General features: G+C 32.9%; 1 protein-coding gene across 1 annotated transcript; it reads right to left on the reverse strand.

The window, feature by feature from the left end:
* Nucleotides 1-625: 625 nt before the first annotated feature.
* On the reverse strand, nucleotides 626-13,780 carry LOC141695265 (uncharacterized). The gene is made up of 16 exons (XM_074499522.1): nucleotides 13,314-13,780; nucleotides 11,455-11,630; nucleotides 10,913-11,066; nucleotides 10,734-10,786; nucleotides 10,330-10,473; nucleotides 10,086-10,190; nucleotides 9,880-10,005; nucleotides 6,444-6,644; nucleotides 6,000-6,106; nucleotides 5,724-5,886; nucleotides 5,426-5,491; nucleotides 4,356-4,449; nucleotides 3,151-3,263; nucleotides 2,211-2,281; nucleotides 1,805-1,946; nucleotides 626-1,567 (listed from the first exon to the last, which is right to left on the reverse strand). Exons 1-16 carry the CDS (start codon nucleotides 13,666-13,668, stop codon nucleotides 1,142-1,144), a joined length of 2,496 nt encoding a protein of 831 aa, XP_074355623.1. The 5' UTR covers nucleotides 13,669-13,780; the 3' UTR covers nucleotides 626-1,141.
* Between the last annotated feature and the right edge of the window lie 4,936 nt (nucleotides 13,781-18,716).

Below are 18,716 nucleotides of genomic sequence, written 5' to 3' on the forward strand. Positions count from 1 at the left end.
CTTTAAAGGATCACGATTTTGTTTTTCATTTTAAAGAGTTTTTTACTTTAGGATCACGATTTTGTTTTTCATTTTAAAGAGTTTTTTACTTTATCGGAGTAAGAATAAACTGTCACCACTTATCATTATGATGAGACTGAAAAATAATATTTTTTTTATCAATTATTACTTAATCGAGATGAATCTCCGATTAAAAATCTGTATATGTATGTAAGTTTTTATTTTGCAAATTTGTGGGAGGCAGAAATTAAAACCGCACTGAATTCTTTCCCGCTATAAAGTTCTTTCTTATTTCGGACACATACACGAGTTGGAAAAACCAACTCAGAAAGCATTAGGCAGAATAATCACTCATCACTCTTCAGAAAAGGATAATTGGAGATCTCAAACATCTAAATAAGTGACAAACCTTGAAGATAGCTTGTTTGGCTAGGCCAATGAGTAGCGGATTTCACTGCAGCGAAGAATTGTCAACAGAGCTACGAGACCTGGGCAAGAAGATTCTAACAACAAAAAATACGGAAAGAATGATGAAGGCTTATACAGAGTGAAGATGTCTGATGAAAAGGAAGTGTCATAATACACTCAAAATATATGTCAACAATGAGAAATATTCCCTTAAAAATATTAACAAGCTATAATGCTCAACATTTAAATTTGTAAAATATGTGAAGAATAACACATATACAGAATGAAGCTGTCTGATTAAAAGAAAATATCGTAATATACTTCTAATTTTCACCATTTGAAATGTGTAGAGAATGAAAAACGCTTATACAGAAAGAAGGTGTCTGATTGGAAGGAAATATCCTAATATAACTAATAAAGACCTTCATATCTTGTATATATAACTATACACTATTCACAATATTACAGGCTGCTTGCAGATGCACCAAGATGCAGAATTGTTAACCGTGTCACTAAGATGGACGCAAGCACCATTGGCTCACACCTTGCTACTGCCATTCCAAGCACAAAACGTATATTCAAAGCACCAAGCCGCACTTTTTAGTGTAACCAAGCCTGTCAACATTTCGACTGAAACAGTAATCTAAGAATGTTAGCTCTTGTCTCTTTCTGCTAATATATTTGCATGCTTGAAATGCTAATGCAACCATTATCCAAGGTCTACTGGCTTTATTTATGAGCTGAAGGCAAGTTGCCTGCGAGGAAGCGAAATAGGACCTATGTAAGCTTCAGACAAGGATACAACCACCCTGTGACAAGCTAAAGCCGACGCTAAAAAAAGCACGACAAACGATGCCCAGCAGAACTTCAGCATCAGTAAGCGATCTTTCCTAGCAGATTCAAGGATCTTGAAGAAAATAACCTTCAGCCTGCGATCTCTCATGATGGACTTATAATCGGAGTTGGGCGTGGATAATCTGGAAAAGTTCTCGGCCCCACTTGCCAGTGTTGCTCTAGAACCAGATTGGCGTGTAGCATGATGTCCTTCAACGACATCATATATAGACTCATATAATACATTAGAAATAATCCTGCTAAGACTTTGGCGAAAAATGACCGCCTCCTTGGAAACCATGGCTCTAACTAGTGAGGCTCCATCCTGTATATTAATGCACATGCACATCTTTAGTTTCTAAGTGCAAAATGTGACATGTTTTGTGCCACAGTTACAGTTTTTTGCGTTCTAAATAATAATTAATCACTAAATTTAAAGCAATTTATGTGTTTGTAAAATGAGATATTCGTTTATCATTATTGCAATTTGCAAAATACTATACTTCCAACAATAATTTAGAAAAATTATTAAAAGATGTGATCATCGGCCAAGGTCACTCACCACTGTCATTAGAAGTCGTCTCAGAACAGCACCATCTTTAGAATGAAGAAGTCTCAAAACCAAGTTTGTGATGCCAAATATACTGGTTGGTACAGTTGGTGAGCGACCAATAAAAGTTTCATCCACTGATTTAATCCCTTTTCTGAAGACATCATAATCAAATTCTAACAAAATTTTAATAGTAAAAAAAAGCTGTGTAAATGTTGCATCAAGATTTGATATAACAGGTGTTGGTACTATATTAAGTAGTTGTCAAACGGTTAGTGATAGTACTAGCTTGTAGCCCCACAAGCATGCTTGATGTTGATGAACGATAAAAGGACTACAATCTCAATAATAAACAATGTACATGGGAACCTGAGCATTGTGCATACAAGTATTAAAAGGCTAAATTCATTAAACTTACGTAGTTGCACCTATTCTTAGGAAAAGAGCAAGCTTCTTCCATTGAAATTCTTTCTTTTTGTTGAACACAACCTGAACAAGAATTTACAAATTATTCATAATACACAATCAAAACAGCATCGAACATTTCGCAATTAAAAAACCCAGAACTGAACAGGTACTTATCTTTTCATTTTTCTAAGCATTTACTTAATAAATACAAGACTCTGTTGTAAAGATAATCTTATGCCAAGACAAATTAAGATTATATATAGGAAAAACGCGCTTTGTCTTGAAACCAATCTCTGTCATTCAGTCTTCTAACTTACTTCTTACTGTCATATGCATCAATACGGAGGTATTATTTCCATTCTAATGTCAAGATCTGGTCACAGGTTGATGAACTGGAATTTCTGTGAGATTTCATTTGTTTTGAGTCCCTACTTTTACTTGAGGCACCTTGACAAGTCTATAAACATGGACATCTGTTCCTAACTTCTTAAATATTTTGATTTCGATTTTTCAATAATATTCAATTCCAATAGTAATTTGCCCCTTCACAGGCATCCTAACAAATGGTTATTAATATAAAGAGTGATCCTGAAGATCCAGAGAGATTATGCATCTTCATCACAAACTTGGGAAGTTACATGTACAATGTCTTTAACTCTAAGAGGCAGTTGTACACATTTATGCCTAAAATTTGCCATTGCACCAGTTTTCTTAAATGTGTGGCTAAGCAAAGTGGCACAGTGAGTCACACTAAAATTGCTGCCTCACTTGCCCAAGGCCAATTGTGAGGTGCAGGCAAACACTCTAAACAAGGAAGCATCAATATTTATTATAACCTCATGATTCTACAGGAAACAAGGAAAAATCAATTTCTATAATTTTGGTACTATATCATTTTTTATACGGAAAATGTATGACAACATCGTGTTGTGTTCAGAAGCAATGAATACCGAGTGAAGAATCCTCCTCATGTCCAATGAGTTGTCCGTGAGAAGTTTGCGAACAACATGTGGGTATGCAGCTTCAAAAGTCTTAAATTTTGGATCACCAGCCACTGCTAGTCCTGTAAAGTTGAAAAAGGCAGTATACTGAACAATTTTTAGAAATTAAAATCTTGTCAAGGCTGAAAAGATTCCAGCACAGAACAATTCAAGTTGACTGTAAAAATTTAGCACCGCATTTTTTGAAACAATAGAGTCCTCTCCTTACCCTACTGCTCAATGCAGTAAATTATGCTTGACCAGTTGACTAGCTTCTGTTAAACTAGATCCTAAACCAGAGCCACTACCAGATTCAGACTACAACTGTTACCTTCATGCATGCACTATGCATAACTTTAGTCCTTTTTCTTTTAGTTTGATAACTACTTTGTTTTGAAAAATAATTAAATAGTTTTTAGGTATTAAAAACATTCGCTAGGGGAAATGCATTTGGTTCTGAAAATTATGGGCTAATGTTACATTCATTGCACAATTGAGTGGATCACTATTGCGTGCATAAAGAAACACTTACATAAAAGGCCATTGGTTACTACATAAAATCCAATTGAATGCAATTACTAAAAAATCACTTTGGCAATTTATTAGAATCTTGTTGGTTGCCGATTACTACATCATGGTCCAACATATGTCTGACTTTCTCACAGAAAAATCATGTCCAAAAATGCTTGCATCTGCTAATTAATTTTAAAATTAGGTAAAACTTTATCCTTTGAAAGACCTGCTACAGTAATTACAGAAATATAGGTGAAAGGCGGTCACGATGAGAAGGGAATGAAAAAAGTTTAAAGTGACATGACTGGTGTGAAATTTTCGGACAAGAAAAATAACTATTACTAGTTTCTTCTCACCCTAGTGCTCATATGTTTAATTGTCTCATTCTTCCCAAGTCTATTATATTACTATTGACCCAAACAATAAAGATTGGCTTAAATGATGTGAATTTTTATTCTCTACGTCCTTAAACTCCTCATTATATCGCACAAGTTCGCAATGAAGAGAACACAAAGTACAACATAACGGATTAACAACGCAACAAGTAGATACAGTGGTTAGTACAACATATACTGCCTTTATGCTAATCTAGTTCAGATCATCGATCCCAGATCGATCAGAAACAGTAAATGGTACAAACAAATGAGACTTCAATAATCTACCTTCAAATGAAGCAAGTGAGCGCAGCAGAAGTGTGTAGTACGGTGGCATCCGGAAGTGATACTTAAAGGCTACAGCCCAAATCTTACCGAGCACCTTCAGAGAAATTAATGCAGCAATATGTCAGGTGATTGTAAATATAAAGCTGTACTGTATTTGTTAGATATCAGTAATAATATAATTACCGTTTTAATAATATAAGCACCAGTGTGACTGATGTACAAGGCATCTTATGGTGACTAATGTATAAGCCTCTATCTTTCTATTCTAGCATCTATTTCTACTAGAATAAGTTAAATATAGGAAGTACTTTCTATATTTGTTCTATAAGTAGAGGCTTTTCCGCATTCTAATCTCTGTAGTAAAAAGTATCAATAATATACATCAGTTCTCTGCCCTCTCTTCTTCTCCTTATTTCAATGATCCCAAATACTAGGACGACGTTTACTCATAATCGTTGAGAATATCTTATTCAAATCAGCCCTTTTTTATCAATGAGCATTTATGGTCTGATACTTCGATCTGCAGTTAAAGGGTCAGACTACTAAGTTTCCTAACTTCAGTATGCTTCTAATCAAGGAGCAGAGGTGTTTATTCTAAACTTCCATCCTGTAGCCCTTATATTGGTCGTAACAAGAAATATCATGGACCTCCTAAAATCAACCTTTTTTAATTGCATATTCAACGTACTTCACTGTTTTTTTTGCTAAATCGTACTTCACTGTTGATATATGCAAACTTAACTATGCCATAAGCTGATTAATCATTACAGGGGCTTAAGAGCTTGGATTCAGTTTTGGTTTAAAAAATTCAAATGAAGCAAACCAGGGTTTCACCATACGAGGTTAGACTCTGGCCTAACACATGCAATTTTTCAAGTCATAAATTTTTTATACTAACCTTGCTAGCAACAGTCAACAACCAAAAGGAGAATTCTAACTTTAATGATGCATCTAACAACGGTTTAGTTTTTCTCAAATAGACAAAATGGATACATAATCAATCTACAAGATCTGCTGAGAAAGGCACTACATATGATACAATGTTCAAATATAACAAGAGAGATTCTCACCCGGCTAAACTTTACATCAGGGATTCCATCTTTGAATTCTACCTCTCCCAAAGAATCTTCAAGATCCTAAATAATTAATTAAAAGAGAAGAGAAAAAGTGTTCACGGTAATTGGTAGAGGGGCATCTAAACGAAAAAATCGTGTCACCACAGTAATTAGTATCTTTAATGGTCAACAGGAAAAATGAAATTTTCTCTTCCATTATAACTATTTCATATGTAACTAACTTACAAGAAGCACACTATAAATTTGAACAACTTAGAGTGAGAAATAATAACCGTAATAAAATTTAAAATACCATTGTAACACGGCGCATGTTAGTTCCTGGTCTCACAACATCCATGTCAGTGAGAGCATGAACGAGAGAGGCCCAATCGCCATTCACTATATGCACTATGGACGCAAGCATTGCATGCTGATGCTTCTTTTCCATCCGACAGAGTAAACCAAAGTCCAGAAACCTACACACAAAGATGCCAGCAAGAAGTATTAGAGAAAGGAGAAAAAACTATCTACAGAAAACTGCAGAACACAAGTCTGAAACAGAAATGAAGAAAAGAAAATAAAGGAGTACCCTATTTGTCCAGATGATGTGTAACGCAAGTTTCCAGGATGCGGATCAGCATGCAGTAAACCAGTTTCAATTAGCTGAACTAATGTCGCCTGCACTCCTTTATTAACCTAAGACAATTGTAGTGAAAGCTGTATTCTTAAGGACTTATATAACACTTAGGGAAAAGCAGAGTAGAGTTGCTATTCTGAATTCTTGTAATGAAAAAATAAAGAAGAACCCTAATAAAATAATGGAAGAATATCGAAACCCCTAAATTACTAGATATATGTAGGTAAACAAGTTCATTATATATCAATTTAGGGCCAGCCAGCATTCAAAACTAATGATAATAAAACCCCCATTAAAATCCATCATTTTCTTCTCAACAACAGTGAAAAGTTGCTATTAATCTCAAAAATATAGAAGACAGAACATGACGCGCAATAACTACTTGTAATTACCAACCAGATCGAGAAGACGATGTCTAGCATCATTTTGCTCCCTGTCTATACAATTTTCTCCCTTCGGAGCTGGATTTTTGCTTGACAAATAAATTAGATCACTTGGACTCTCACCAACCATCCACTCCATAGTCAAAACCCTCTTCTGGGTTAAGTGTGAAAGAACTTTTGGAACACTCATGAATGGAAAAGGAGAATGAGCATCCTGCATATATATTAAGATTGTTTTAGAGGAGTAATTTTTTGCATCTAGAAACTTGCTTTGAAACATTTTTATAAAGTAGATGATATGCTCTAGTATTCCCCACAAAATATTAGTAAGTACATAGAGAATACTTGAGTAATAGGCGACTTTTAATATTTTATATAAAAGTAAATGTCATGTAATAAGAAAAAAAAAAGAAAAGAAAGACATTGCGACAGCATCTGCTCTCTAACAAAAAAAAAGGAAATTGCGACTACTTTTACTCTTTAACAAATGACGTGTCGTTATACATTACTCGCTCTCTTTTGAAAAGTGATATACTCTACATCATGTGCAATACTAGTTTTTGTTTTATTATTATACAATTAATAATATCTTTACACACAGAAGATATATATCATGCGAAGCATATAAAATAAATGTTTAAGGAATACTTGTCTATGACCTCGTTTGTACAGACATTATCCATGAGGTAAGAAATAATGATTTGTTAAGATCATTCATGTGAAACCACAAAAACAGGGAAAATATATACATATATATATATATACTATATGTATGAATTTAATTTGTATTGTGAAGAGAGGAGTGAGGACTTGAACCTAGTCATGGAAGAGGGCCACCTTACCACTGGGTCAAACCCTTAACTAATAATAACTGAATGATTCTAGAATAACAAAATAATACTTCAGGCCTTTTATGATGGTTTATAACAATTGTTACCTGTTAGTAGGAGACTATTATCGAGAAAGATAGAAGGTAAATGATCATGAGATATTGGAAGCAGATGATAGATACAGAGAGAGAGAGAGAGAGAAAGAGAGAGAGAGAGAGAGAGAGAGAGAGAGAGATTTACAATATGTAAACTGCTAAATTATTTATCAGAAACTCGGAAGCTGCTTGCTGGAAAGCATCTAGCAACATATACAAAACAACCAAGGCTCGAAATAGGACAGCTGCTAACATACAAATTTAGGAACAAAACATGCATTAACAGATCCAGACTTCTAAGCTGCTAAACCTGACATTTCTTTCCATTTACACTAAATTTTCCTGTGCATGTAGATTTAACATAGAGTACTCACTCTCAAACATACTGGAGCATCAACCATTATATTTTGACCACCAGCATTTAAACGATAGTGCAGCTGAATGCCTACAAGCTTACTTAGCCACTTCGCCCAAAGAAATTGGTCTCAAAATAAATGCATGTTGATGTCTTATGATGATAGAGGTGAGGTAATGTGACTTCTCAGACCTGAGGCATTGTCGGCTAATGCTAGCAGTCCGTCCTCTTCAATCAGGATAGCTTGAATCAACTTCATTTCCAATTAAAAACTCTAAGAGCTAAACTGGGTTTTGACTTGATGAATCTTGGGCTTGTTAAAGGCTATAGAGCCTTCTCATTTGATTGGAACCATTATTCTCTAGTAAATTTGGAAGAGGATAAATAATACTGCAAGTATTTCACAAATATCATGTAGTAACAGGCCAATACTTAGAATCATCTTAATCCTTTCACTTCTTATGTACTCTAGGTTGAGATCAACTGTGTATTCCATTCAGACTTCCTATAGAAATTAACTGACAAATCCCTCCTGACGCTTTATGTGCTCGAAAAAGAAACCATGGTTTAGCACAAGTGCACTAGTTAAACAACCTCGCTTCCTTCTGACTTGTAAAATTTGTTGCAAATATCCAAATTTGTGTCTTTCTCCTCTTAAGAATGCAAAAGGGGTTAAATATCAAGTACATGATTGACTGCGTCCAAATGATTCAAGTTGAACAGTAATTCCAAATTTTGAATCAATCTAGTCACTGTTTAAACTTTTTTGTCCACTCCGTCGGAGTCAAACCAATTTCCAGTCAAACTCAACGTAAATTGTAAACTTTTCATTATTTGTGAGGGGGCTGCTGGACGCGAAATGGGGAAGTGAAAACCCTATTTTTTCTTCTAACCACATGTGATTCACTCATTTAAAGTCTTTTTTGGCCGGATAATGGGAAAATAGAAAGGAAAAAGCATACAGGTGTCATCTAAATCTTGGGTATTCAATCAATTGCCGAGCTTATACCATAGGGCTTTCGAATTTGACGATATTTAGAAGTTACACTTAAAAAAAAATTAAACCAACATTCACAAATTTTTAAGTTAGTGAGAATTTTGGAAGAACCTCATTTTTAGTACATGATATATGTAATCTATATATGTATATTATGTTTGACAGTCAAATATTTAGTTGACTCTAACGGAGTGAACAAAAAAATTATAATAGTGACCAAGTCGAGTCAAATTTGTAATTAGTGAACACCTTGAATCATTTGGACACAAATCAATCGTGTACTTGATATTTAACCCAATGCAAAAGTATGTCAACACCGCTGACAAGGGCAAAGTTCTTTGAAAAGGCCAATCTTCTCAATTTCCCTATATTCATGATCACTTAATGTAAACATCACCGACCCAATTTGGATATTACCTTGCTCCTTAAGCTCATCCAATATCTTTGCAACCAAAGGTATCAGAATCTTTCCCTGCTGGTCAAGGAGAATATCTATAATGCACATAAATCTCCCATTTTTGCCTCATTTCCACAAAAAGAACAAGTGGGGCAGCAGGAGAACTGTTTGTTCTGACTGTAAGGCTGTGTCATTTTAATCACCATCAACAAATCTAGCTTTTCTATTTCGATCCAAAGTATCCAAAGGCCTGACTAAGATAGAACAGAATCCTACTCTTGAATTAATGAGATGCAGATTTTTATGTGAGTTTTAGGTGACAGCTCTTTGATTCTAAGGTCTTAGTAAGCCTCTATCAGTATGGAAAATCAACAAAATTTCAAGTTAATCTAGGAGGGAAAATGTATTAAAGTCTTGTTCTCTTCGTTTTAGACGGGAGCGCTAGTAGACAGTCAAATGGACTTTCTTAAAGGTACCTACTCAAGTGTGTTGTATGACCTGCTTAAGTGTATCGATGAATCAAAAAATCTCAACATTCCAAATTAAGATTTGCCTAAAATATTAAAAACTGTTCTAAATATTAACAATATATTAATTCTATTGCCAACTTTAATATTCTGTATGCATAACATGTGTAAAATGATGCAGGCATGTATTACAACTTTACTATGACTAACATACACAATAACACAAAAAAATCGCTTTAGTTTACAACCGAATGATCAGCAATATACTAAGCATTATATCAGATTCCATTTAAAGTGAGTAAGAGTACCATAAATTCCGAGGCATTTGTAGCCTCTAGTGTGTAATCCAACTCGCCTACTAAGCCTTTCCCGAGCTCATCAGCATATAGGCTAAGTTCACTTTTCCTTTTGGCTACCCTTTGCAAAATCCCCAACTGAAGCAGTTTATTAGTTATTTATGAACCTCATGTTCATGCATTTGTAAGTTACAGCAGAGTTTAAGGTTGATACGAACCCCAACACGAAGGATATAGATATCACGAATCACTACATGCCGCAGATTTGGACGTTGAACTTTCACAGCAACAGTCAAACCATCAATGGTACGTCCCTTGTACACCTGGAATGTACCGTAGGCCAAAAATTTAGTTTAGGAGAGAATACAATGGTCACATCTTAAAGCTATTCCTAATTCTAGTATATGTCCTTATTATTAGTGCATAAATATTGCAACATGTAAGTAACATAGCAGGAGGCACCTGACCAAACGAAGCTGCAGCTACTGGTTCTGGGGAAATGTAGCTAAAAAACTTTTCTGCAGGAGAACCTAATTCTTCTTCTATTATTTTCATTGCCAGATTTCTAGGAAAAGGGGGAACTTGATCATGCAACCCTGAAAACGCCTGCAGTCATAACTAAAAGTATAAAATGGAAAATAAAGCACATTTCAGCTTAACATCTTATCAACTGAAACAACATCCTGTAAGGAGATAACAGGGATGTACTTGATCATGAAAGAAGTGAGATATAGACATCCAGAAACAGATAAAGCAGCACTGTTATCTATGCTAAAAAAGGAATATACCATAAACACAATTATATACAGCAGATGGACTGATATTCAGGCATTTAGACACGTAAGAAGACATGTATATTATCTCACCTTTGTAATTTCAGAACCAATTATATCTGGTCTCGTGGAAAGGGATTGACCAACTGCATAAGCATGTGTGAACAATTAGGGTCCGAATGTACAAATGCCGGATAATCTAAACGTGAAAAATTAAAGAACAAGATATGCTTCCAAAGTCTAATCATTTATGTATGATTTTCCAATATTACCTTTAATAAAAGTTGGTCCAAGATTTAGCATTGTTTCTTTTAGCACCAGACCATATTTGTACTGGGAAATGCTCTGGTCATCATTTTTGTCCCAACTTGAGGTATATGACGAGGTTCGAATTTTAATTGCAGCAGCAGTAAAGGAGGAAACCACCTTCACATTAAAAAAAATAATGATTAAACTATTATTAGGTAACAAAGCTGCGTTTGAAGAAAATAACTCAATCTACAGCTTACACATTGTCAAAAAGATAGATCCAAAATGGTGCTAGTTCCAACAAACTGTAAATTTATAATAGATTGAACGGTCCATCGTGCGAAGATATAGGTCCTTTTAACGGTATATGCAGAATATGGAATACTAATGCGAACCTAAAGACAAGACAAAATTGAAGAACAAAAAGAGAACAATGCAGCATGTCATCATGTGCAGCTATGGCCATGCGGAATTTCATAGATGGACTCATCGACAAGATTGTAATGCAAAAAAAATATTTAACCAAACTCATATTCTAAGGATAAATCAATTGAAGTTTAACAACCTCGAGAAGTCGGAGGGCTACTAAATGAGGTCTGCAATTAAAATAATCCGCAACTTCTTGCGGATCATAGACATCCGGAAGTGGCTTCGTCCACATCTTGGAGAGATAGTAAAAGTAGTTAACATATGCCTCCAAGGCTTTTAGATCAGCAATAAGCAGATCAATGCCAGTGAGCCCTGTAAAAACGTGTCATACTTTGGTGTAAATACAGGCAAAGGAAGATGAAATGTAATGATGATATATAGTAAAGAATTCCTCCATCAAGCATAGATAGCGTCACACACACACATATACCTATACCTATATATCTATATATACACACACACACACGATAACCTGATCACTACTGAGTCTTGACTTTAAATTGGACGTATCAAGCACTTTACTTAGCAATGTGTAAAATATCTGTATCTCAACTTTAAAAGGTTTAAAGTAGATACAGATTGCCATGGATAAGAACATCCTTGTTTTTGTATCGCATTAAGGCTAACCTACATAAAACTTGATATAACAATTATACCAACAAATAAATTAGAACAGCCCTATTAGAAAAGGATATATATAATAGCCTACTCCTTTCCATTTTTTTTCTTTATAAATTTACTGAAGCTAGTCACAAGTTTATCAAATGACATTACTAGTAGGGTAGCATTTGGGAGTGTTAAGGGCGACAATGCTACATGTAACAAACACAATATTCAATAACAAAACGACGACAAAAAAAACACAAAACCTCAGCAAAGAGCAGCTAACTTGGGCATTTTCTTCAATAAGGAATTTCACATCTTATAAACTTCCATTAACTTTCTTTTAAACTATAATATGCTCAGTAACAAATTAAAATTTTTAACACACTGAGACTATAAATCTACCGTCATTTTAACATAACTCAAATATGTTTTTTTACATCTATTACACTTAATTATATACAAATATGTATCAGTCAAAGTGTAAGTACTAGGTGACCCATTAATGATTATGCTAGTTTAAAAGTACTGGTATATAGACTCGAGTCCAAAACAATTTATGCCTAGGATTTATCTACATTCTGCTATAATGATTATGTTAATATTTATCTGTGTGTCAGTATACATATATTTATACCTAAGAATGTAAATCATATTTCAAGCAAAAGGTTAAACATTTATCATTGTGTTTCTTTTAAAAAGAGGGATTATATGTGTATATGAATCTCCCTTCACCCCACTTGTGTTTTCCAGCTTACAATGTTATTTACAATTTACAACTTAGCTTTAAAGTTATTTATAATTTTGGAACATACAAGTCATTTTAAACAAAAGAGGTTACATTAGTTCAAATTGCACGTTGATGATTAATAAAATCAGATGCTTACATGTAAGTTATAGTAAAAGTAAAGATTCAAACGAGAGATTACATCTTCGGCAAATAAAAGAAAGATTGACTTGCAACATTTATTGAAATTAATTTCCTTCAAAACGATTAGCATTCCTTAAGAGGCAATGCCGCGACTTTATTAGGAGCAAATCATAAGTTAAAAAATATGTTTCAAACAAGCCTGCATTTGAAAGATACAATGAATACTTAATAATGTGGAGATACATAAAAAAAGGTTAAAAGTTAAAAACCGAAGTATCCTATATGAATGCAAGGTAGTACCTACTCGAAAATAGTGGATAACTAAGCTGAAAGACCTTTCACGAGTTACTTATAGATGCATTTCACTATTATTCTACCTCAACATCCAGAATCGTCAAATATCGAAGCAACTGAAATAGACATAAACTAAATATACTACTACAATTAAATTAATCAGTACAATCATAATTCACACATCAACACACACACATTGATCACTACACACATAAACACGCAACGACCTGGATAACACGGAGCAGGCCACGATGGAAACTGAAACGGAGGAGCACTAGCATCTTCAAGAGGCCTCATCCAAACAAAATCATCAATAGTTTTCGAGATTTCGGGAACTCGAAAAGCTTCATTCGCCCATTCTAAACCTCTACTGACTTTACTCTTAATAAACTCCACATCTTTGCTCATTACTTGTCGAAAATGCCCGAAATTACTCTTCACTAATCGAATTTGACTGCGCTGATTGTAATTACTATCAGTACTCTCACTACTAGTATTAGTGTTGTTTTTTTTGTTTGATTTCCAATCAGCTCCGGTTACGCAGAGTACCGGTAGCGACGACGCCGTCGCGACGGCCGGCATTTTCACCGGCGATGTGTGTGTGTGTGTTAATTAGGTGAATTGATGAGATGAAAATGAAGGGTGGACATTAGAGAGCTGTGTTTCTTCTTTTTGTGGTTGTAATTTATTGTTTTTGTATTCTATCATTAAAATTTAAACCGATTTCAACTTTCAGCAGATAAAATAATAATTTCTGTAAAATAATTTTATTTTCGATAAAATAACAAACGCGTTAAAAAATAATTTTTCCCGTACAGAGTTTGTTACTTTCTTTTATTTCATGTGATTTTATTTTATTGTTTATATATCTTTATAAACAAAAATAAGCTTCTTTTAACTTTTTTGTAAATACCACGAAATTTTTATCTGCTTTAGAATTTTATTGTAATTTTTTGAGCTTTAGGGAACTTATGAGCGTGATAACGAGAATACTTTTCAAACCGATGAATATTGCATGGATTGTGAAATCAAGGAGTTAATAAACATTCATATTTCATACAGACTATCAATATGAACATTTCGGAGAAAATGCCCAAAATACGCACATTTCAGCATCAACCGTCCAAAATGCCCAAATCTGGAATGCATGGTCCAAAATACCGATGAGATACATATTTTGAAAAAAAGTATCTGAGTTTATAAGAGACACGCATTTTATAAATGCGCAACACATGATACGCATTTTAAAAATGCGTATCTTCACTTATTTTAAAAAAAAATTGTACAAGATACGCATTCTGTATATGCGTATCCCCATATATGCATTACGGAAATGCGTATCCAAGCTTAATTTTTTTTTAAAATATTTTTTTTCATTTTCCCAACTGAAACAGAAGTAAAGATGCGCATGTCTCACGTGCGTATCCTATAATACGCATTCCCATGATGCCTATTCCTGGATACGCATGTGACACATGCGTGTCTGGTCGGTATTTTGGGCCATCAAATCTGAATTTAGGCATTTTGGGCCATCTATTTTCTGTGTTGGGTATTTAGGGCCATTACCAAGCATTTTGTATATTATATAAACTCTTACAATACAATTAAAAAAGAAATATACAAAAGTGCTCAGATATTTAATGTCGATGGTTATTATTGAGGGGTTGTTTGGGGTTTCATAAAAAATATAACTTATGATTTAAAGTTGAAAAATATAATATAAGTGATATGAATATCGTAACTTATAAGTTATTTAGGTGTTTGAATAATTTTACGTATAAGATAATTATAAGTTGTTGAAGTGTTTGGTAAATCACAACTTATATTACAACTTATAAGTTACAAATATTCTAAAAAAATTAAAATTTTAATATGATAATTGAACACAAGAATAGAAAATTCAAAACAACAAAATTTAAAACATAAATATTAAAATACAAATTACTAAAAATAAAAAGTTAAAGAAATACAAAATTTACGTAATTGGTAACTATCTCATCATGTTTTGCAATTCAAATAATAATAATAATAATAGTAATAATAACAATAATAATCTTTTCATTAAATTCTTTGATTTTATTGAATATAAGTAAATAAAAAATAAAAAAATATTATAATGTTATTATTAACTATATTTAATATTATAATTTTAAGTAGAAATAAATAAATACTAGATAATGAGCTTAATAATAATAATTAATATCTAAAAAATGTGACATGGATGCATGCAGTAAAAATATTGAATTGAAGGATGTGAAACGTGATAAGTTAGAATGAAAGTAAGTTGATGAAATGAGATCCCAAACAACCACCACTGAGTCCTGTGTCTGGCTCCCGGATTTTTTTAGCATAGTTGAATGGAATTTTCATTTTTTGGCACAGGCGTTCAAATTGTTTCAAAAGTGGCACAGAACGCCACTTCCTCCGGGGTTCAACCCCAGAGGCCCAGAAGAAGTGGTGTTCTGGGGTAATTCCTTTTTTTTTCTTTCCTCACGGATTGAATTGCAGTTGGGTTGAATTGTTTGTAAGTGTTTATAAGGGGGAAATATGTAATGGAGACCTAATTTTGAGTCTTCATATTAAATTAGTTAAAAATTATTTTGGTGTAAATTTTTTTTTGTTGGGTAGTCATGCAAGCCTATTTGTAGTACGTAATTTTTGTTTTTTTAAAAAAAAGTGTATGTATGACTTTTTGTGCCCTCAAAAAGGGTACCTTGGTAGTCGACAACGAAAATATTTAATGAAGACCCAGTTTTGAGTCCTAATATTAAATTGGAAAAAAACCCTATAGGAACTATAAGAAGAGGTATAATAAGAAAAAATCATATGATAAGTACAGAAGCAAACAAAATAGAAATAATTATCCCTATAAATACAACAGATATAAGAGAAAAAGATTTTTACACCAGAAAATAGGAGAAGATATAAAAATAAGAGAAAGTTTAGAATAAAACCTTTTAAAAAGAAAGATATAAGTGAATGTAAATGTTGGAATTGTAATGAAAAAGGACATTATGCTAATAAATGTCCTAAACTGAAAGAAAAGAAAGTAAAATATATAAATACATCACAATTCATAATGGAAATAGAACAAATTAAAGAAGATGACAATAGATGGTATGAATATGAAGAGTTTTATATTAGTGAAACTGATAATGAAATAAACTTTATAAATTATGAATCATCTAGTGAAAGCAATTGGGAGGAATGGTAGCAATATACATAGAAGCAGATGTAGAATATAAAAAATATAAATTCATAAAACAAAAAATATTTATAGATAGTGGAGCAGATCTATGTCTAGTAAAAAAGGAAGTTTTAGCTTCATATAGATGGGAAAAATCTAATGCACATAGAACTAGGGTATCAGGATTTAATGAACAAAAGAAGGAATTAGATGTAATAGCAAAAAACATGAGAATAAAGCTAAATAAAACATTTAGAGCAATTTATAAAAACAATAAACCAGCATGGAATATTATTGTCTGAAAAGAAATCTGAAATCTTTAAGAATAAGATAGAATATTTATGATACAAAATAGATAAAGAAGGTATACAATTACAAGATCATATAGTAACAAAGATTGTAAATTTTAAGGATAAATTAGAAAACAAAAAAGAGGTACAACAGTTTTTAGGAATAGTAAATTATGCCTCAGATCATATTAAAGACTTACCTAAATTAAGAAAACCATTACAGGAACTAACAAAAAATAAACCTTTTGAATGAACAAAAGAACATGAAAATTGTATAAAAATTCTTAAGGAAAAGGTGAAAGATTTACCAAAACATAGAATACCCATAGAAACAGATCATTTAGAATTATATACTGATGCTAGCGATATAGGATGGGGAGCAGTCCTAATAGCATATGAGAAGGATGACATAGATAAAGAAAAGCCACATATATGTGGATATGCAGGAGGAACTTGGAAACCTAATGAATCAAACTACCACATACATGAAAAAGAACTATTAGCTGTAAAATATGAGATTAAGAAGTTTCATTATCATTTATTGCCTGTTAAATTTGTAGTAAGAACAGATTATACTCAAGTAAAAGCCTTTATTACTAATAAAATAGAATTATTACCAGAATTAAATAAAAGAAGAAAATGACAATCTTTTTTCTGTTGTTATGATTTTGTAATAAAAAATATATCAGGAACAAAAAATGTGTTAGCTGACTATCTTAGTAGAGAAAATAAACAATGAAAATAGAATATACTAGCAGACAAGCTCAACCATGGAAAATAATATCGGGATCTTTAATAATATGGACTACTACTTTAAAAGTTGTAGAATTCATAAAAAATTTTGCTCTCGAAGGATTAGATGAAAATAATACAGAAAAACTAGAAGAAGCATATAAAGGATTTCTAGAAATAGAAAAACACATTGGTTATTATTTCACTCCTAATAGAAGGTATATTGATGAATTATTAATATCAATTATTAGAAAATTAAATGCCATTGAATGTCATGCATTTTGTTTTTGTAAAGGGAAAATTTAATTGTTTGTTGTTCTTAGCAGGATATGGAAAATTTTGAGAAATATATCACTTATGTCACTTCTCATATATCAACCAATAATGAAAAAATCACCAAACTCCAAAAGGAGATAGAAACCCTGGTTCAGGAGAACCAACTTTTTCTGAAACAAATTATGGAAGCTATAAAAGACAAAATAACTCTACAAGTTTCAGTTGCAATCCCTACAATAAAACCTATAACATTTTCATCAAAACTTGCAACCATGCCATCACCTTCAACCAACATATCAACTACTCTGTCAAATTTATCAATGAGTGATAGGCTGAAACACTCACCTGAGATAGTGAAAACATATGAGCAAATGATGAAATATTATGATTATAAATCTAACCCTGATGTTTGCAGACTGACAAAATCTACAAAATATCCCAGATATATTTGTTGTGAAAATGCAAAACCTGACATAGTCTATAACCTGTTTATACATGGTTTTGTTGACAAGATCTTAACAAATGAAACCATGTATTGTATATCAAAACTACCAAGTATAATTGTCAAATCCATGGAAGCTATGGTACGGGAAATGGGAGCAGGCTCATACGGAATACAAGTTTTTGATGCATCAACTGATCTGGTTGGAAAACCCATAGTAATATGCCAACTATTCAAATTAGGAAGGAATATGGCAGATATTGTGGGAGAAACCAAAAGCTTGAAATTGCCAAATCCCTGTGATATTAACAAATTCCAAGAATGGTTATGTGAAAAATGAGCCATTGGTCTAGCTACCCTCAGGTCCAAAATACAAGATATACTACGAGCTCGGAAAGTTATAATCATTTCTGAAAGCCATGGTGGAGGTTTCACCGAAAGTATAATAACCTTATATTATGATAATACTATACAAAATTCAGGTACTATGGCATTAGAGATAATGCTTGATAAAATAGAAAACCTGAAATATAATCATGCAAAACATACTACTGAATATTATCAAAGAATAACAGGTCCTAGAAAGAGACCTATTATCAGTCTAAAAGATAATGATAAAGGGAATTATGATCCCTTTGCATGATACAAAAATGGTGTGATACACCAAAACACTGTAAATTAAATGGTGAAAACCAAAAAATAT

This window comes from Apium graveolens, chromosome 11 (assembly GCF_009905375.1).
Source record: "Apium graveolens cultivar Ventura chromosome 11, ASM990537v1, whole genome shotgun sequence".
NCBI classification, from domain to species: Eukaryota; Viridiplantae; Streptophyta; class Magnoliopsida; order Apiales; family Apiaceae; genus Apium; species Apium graveolens.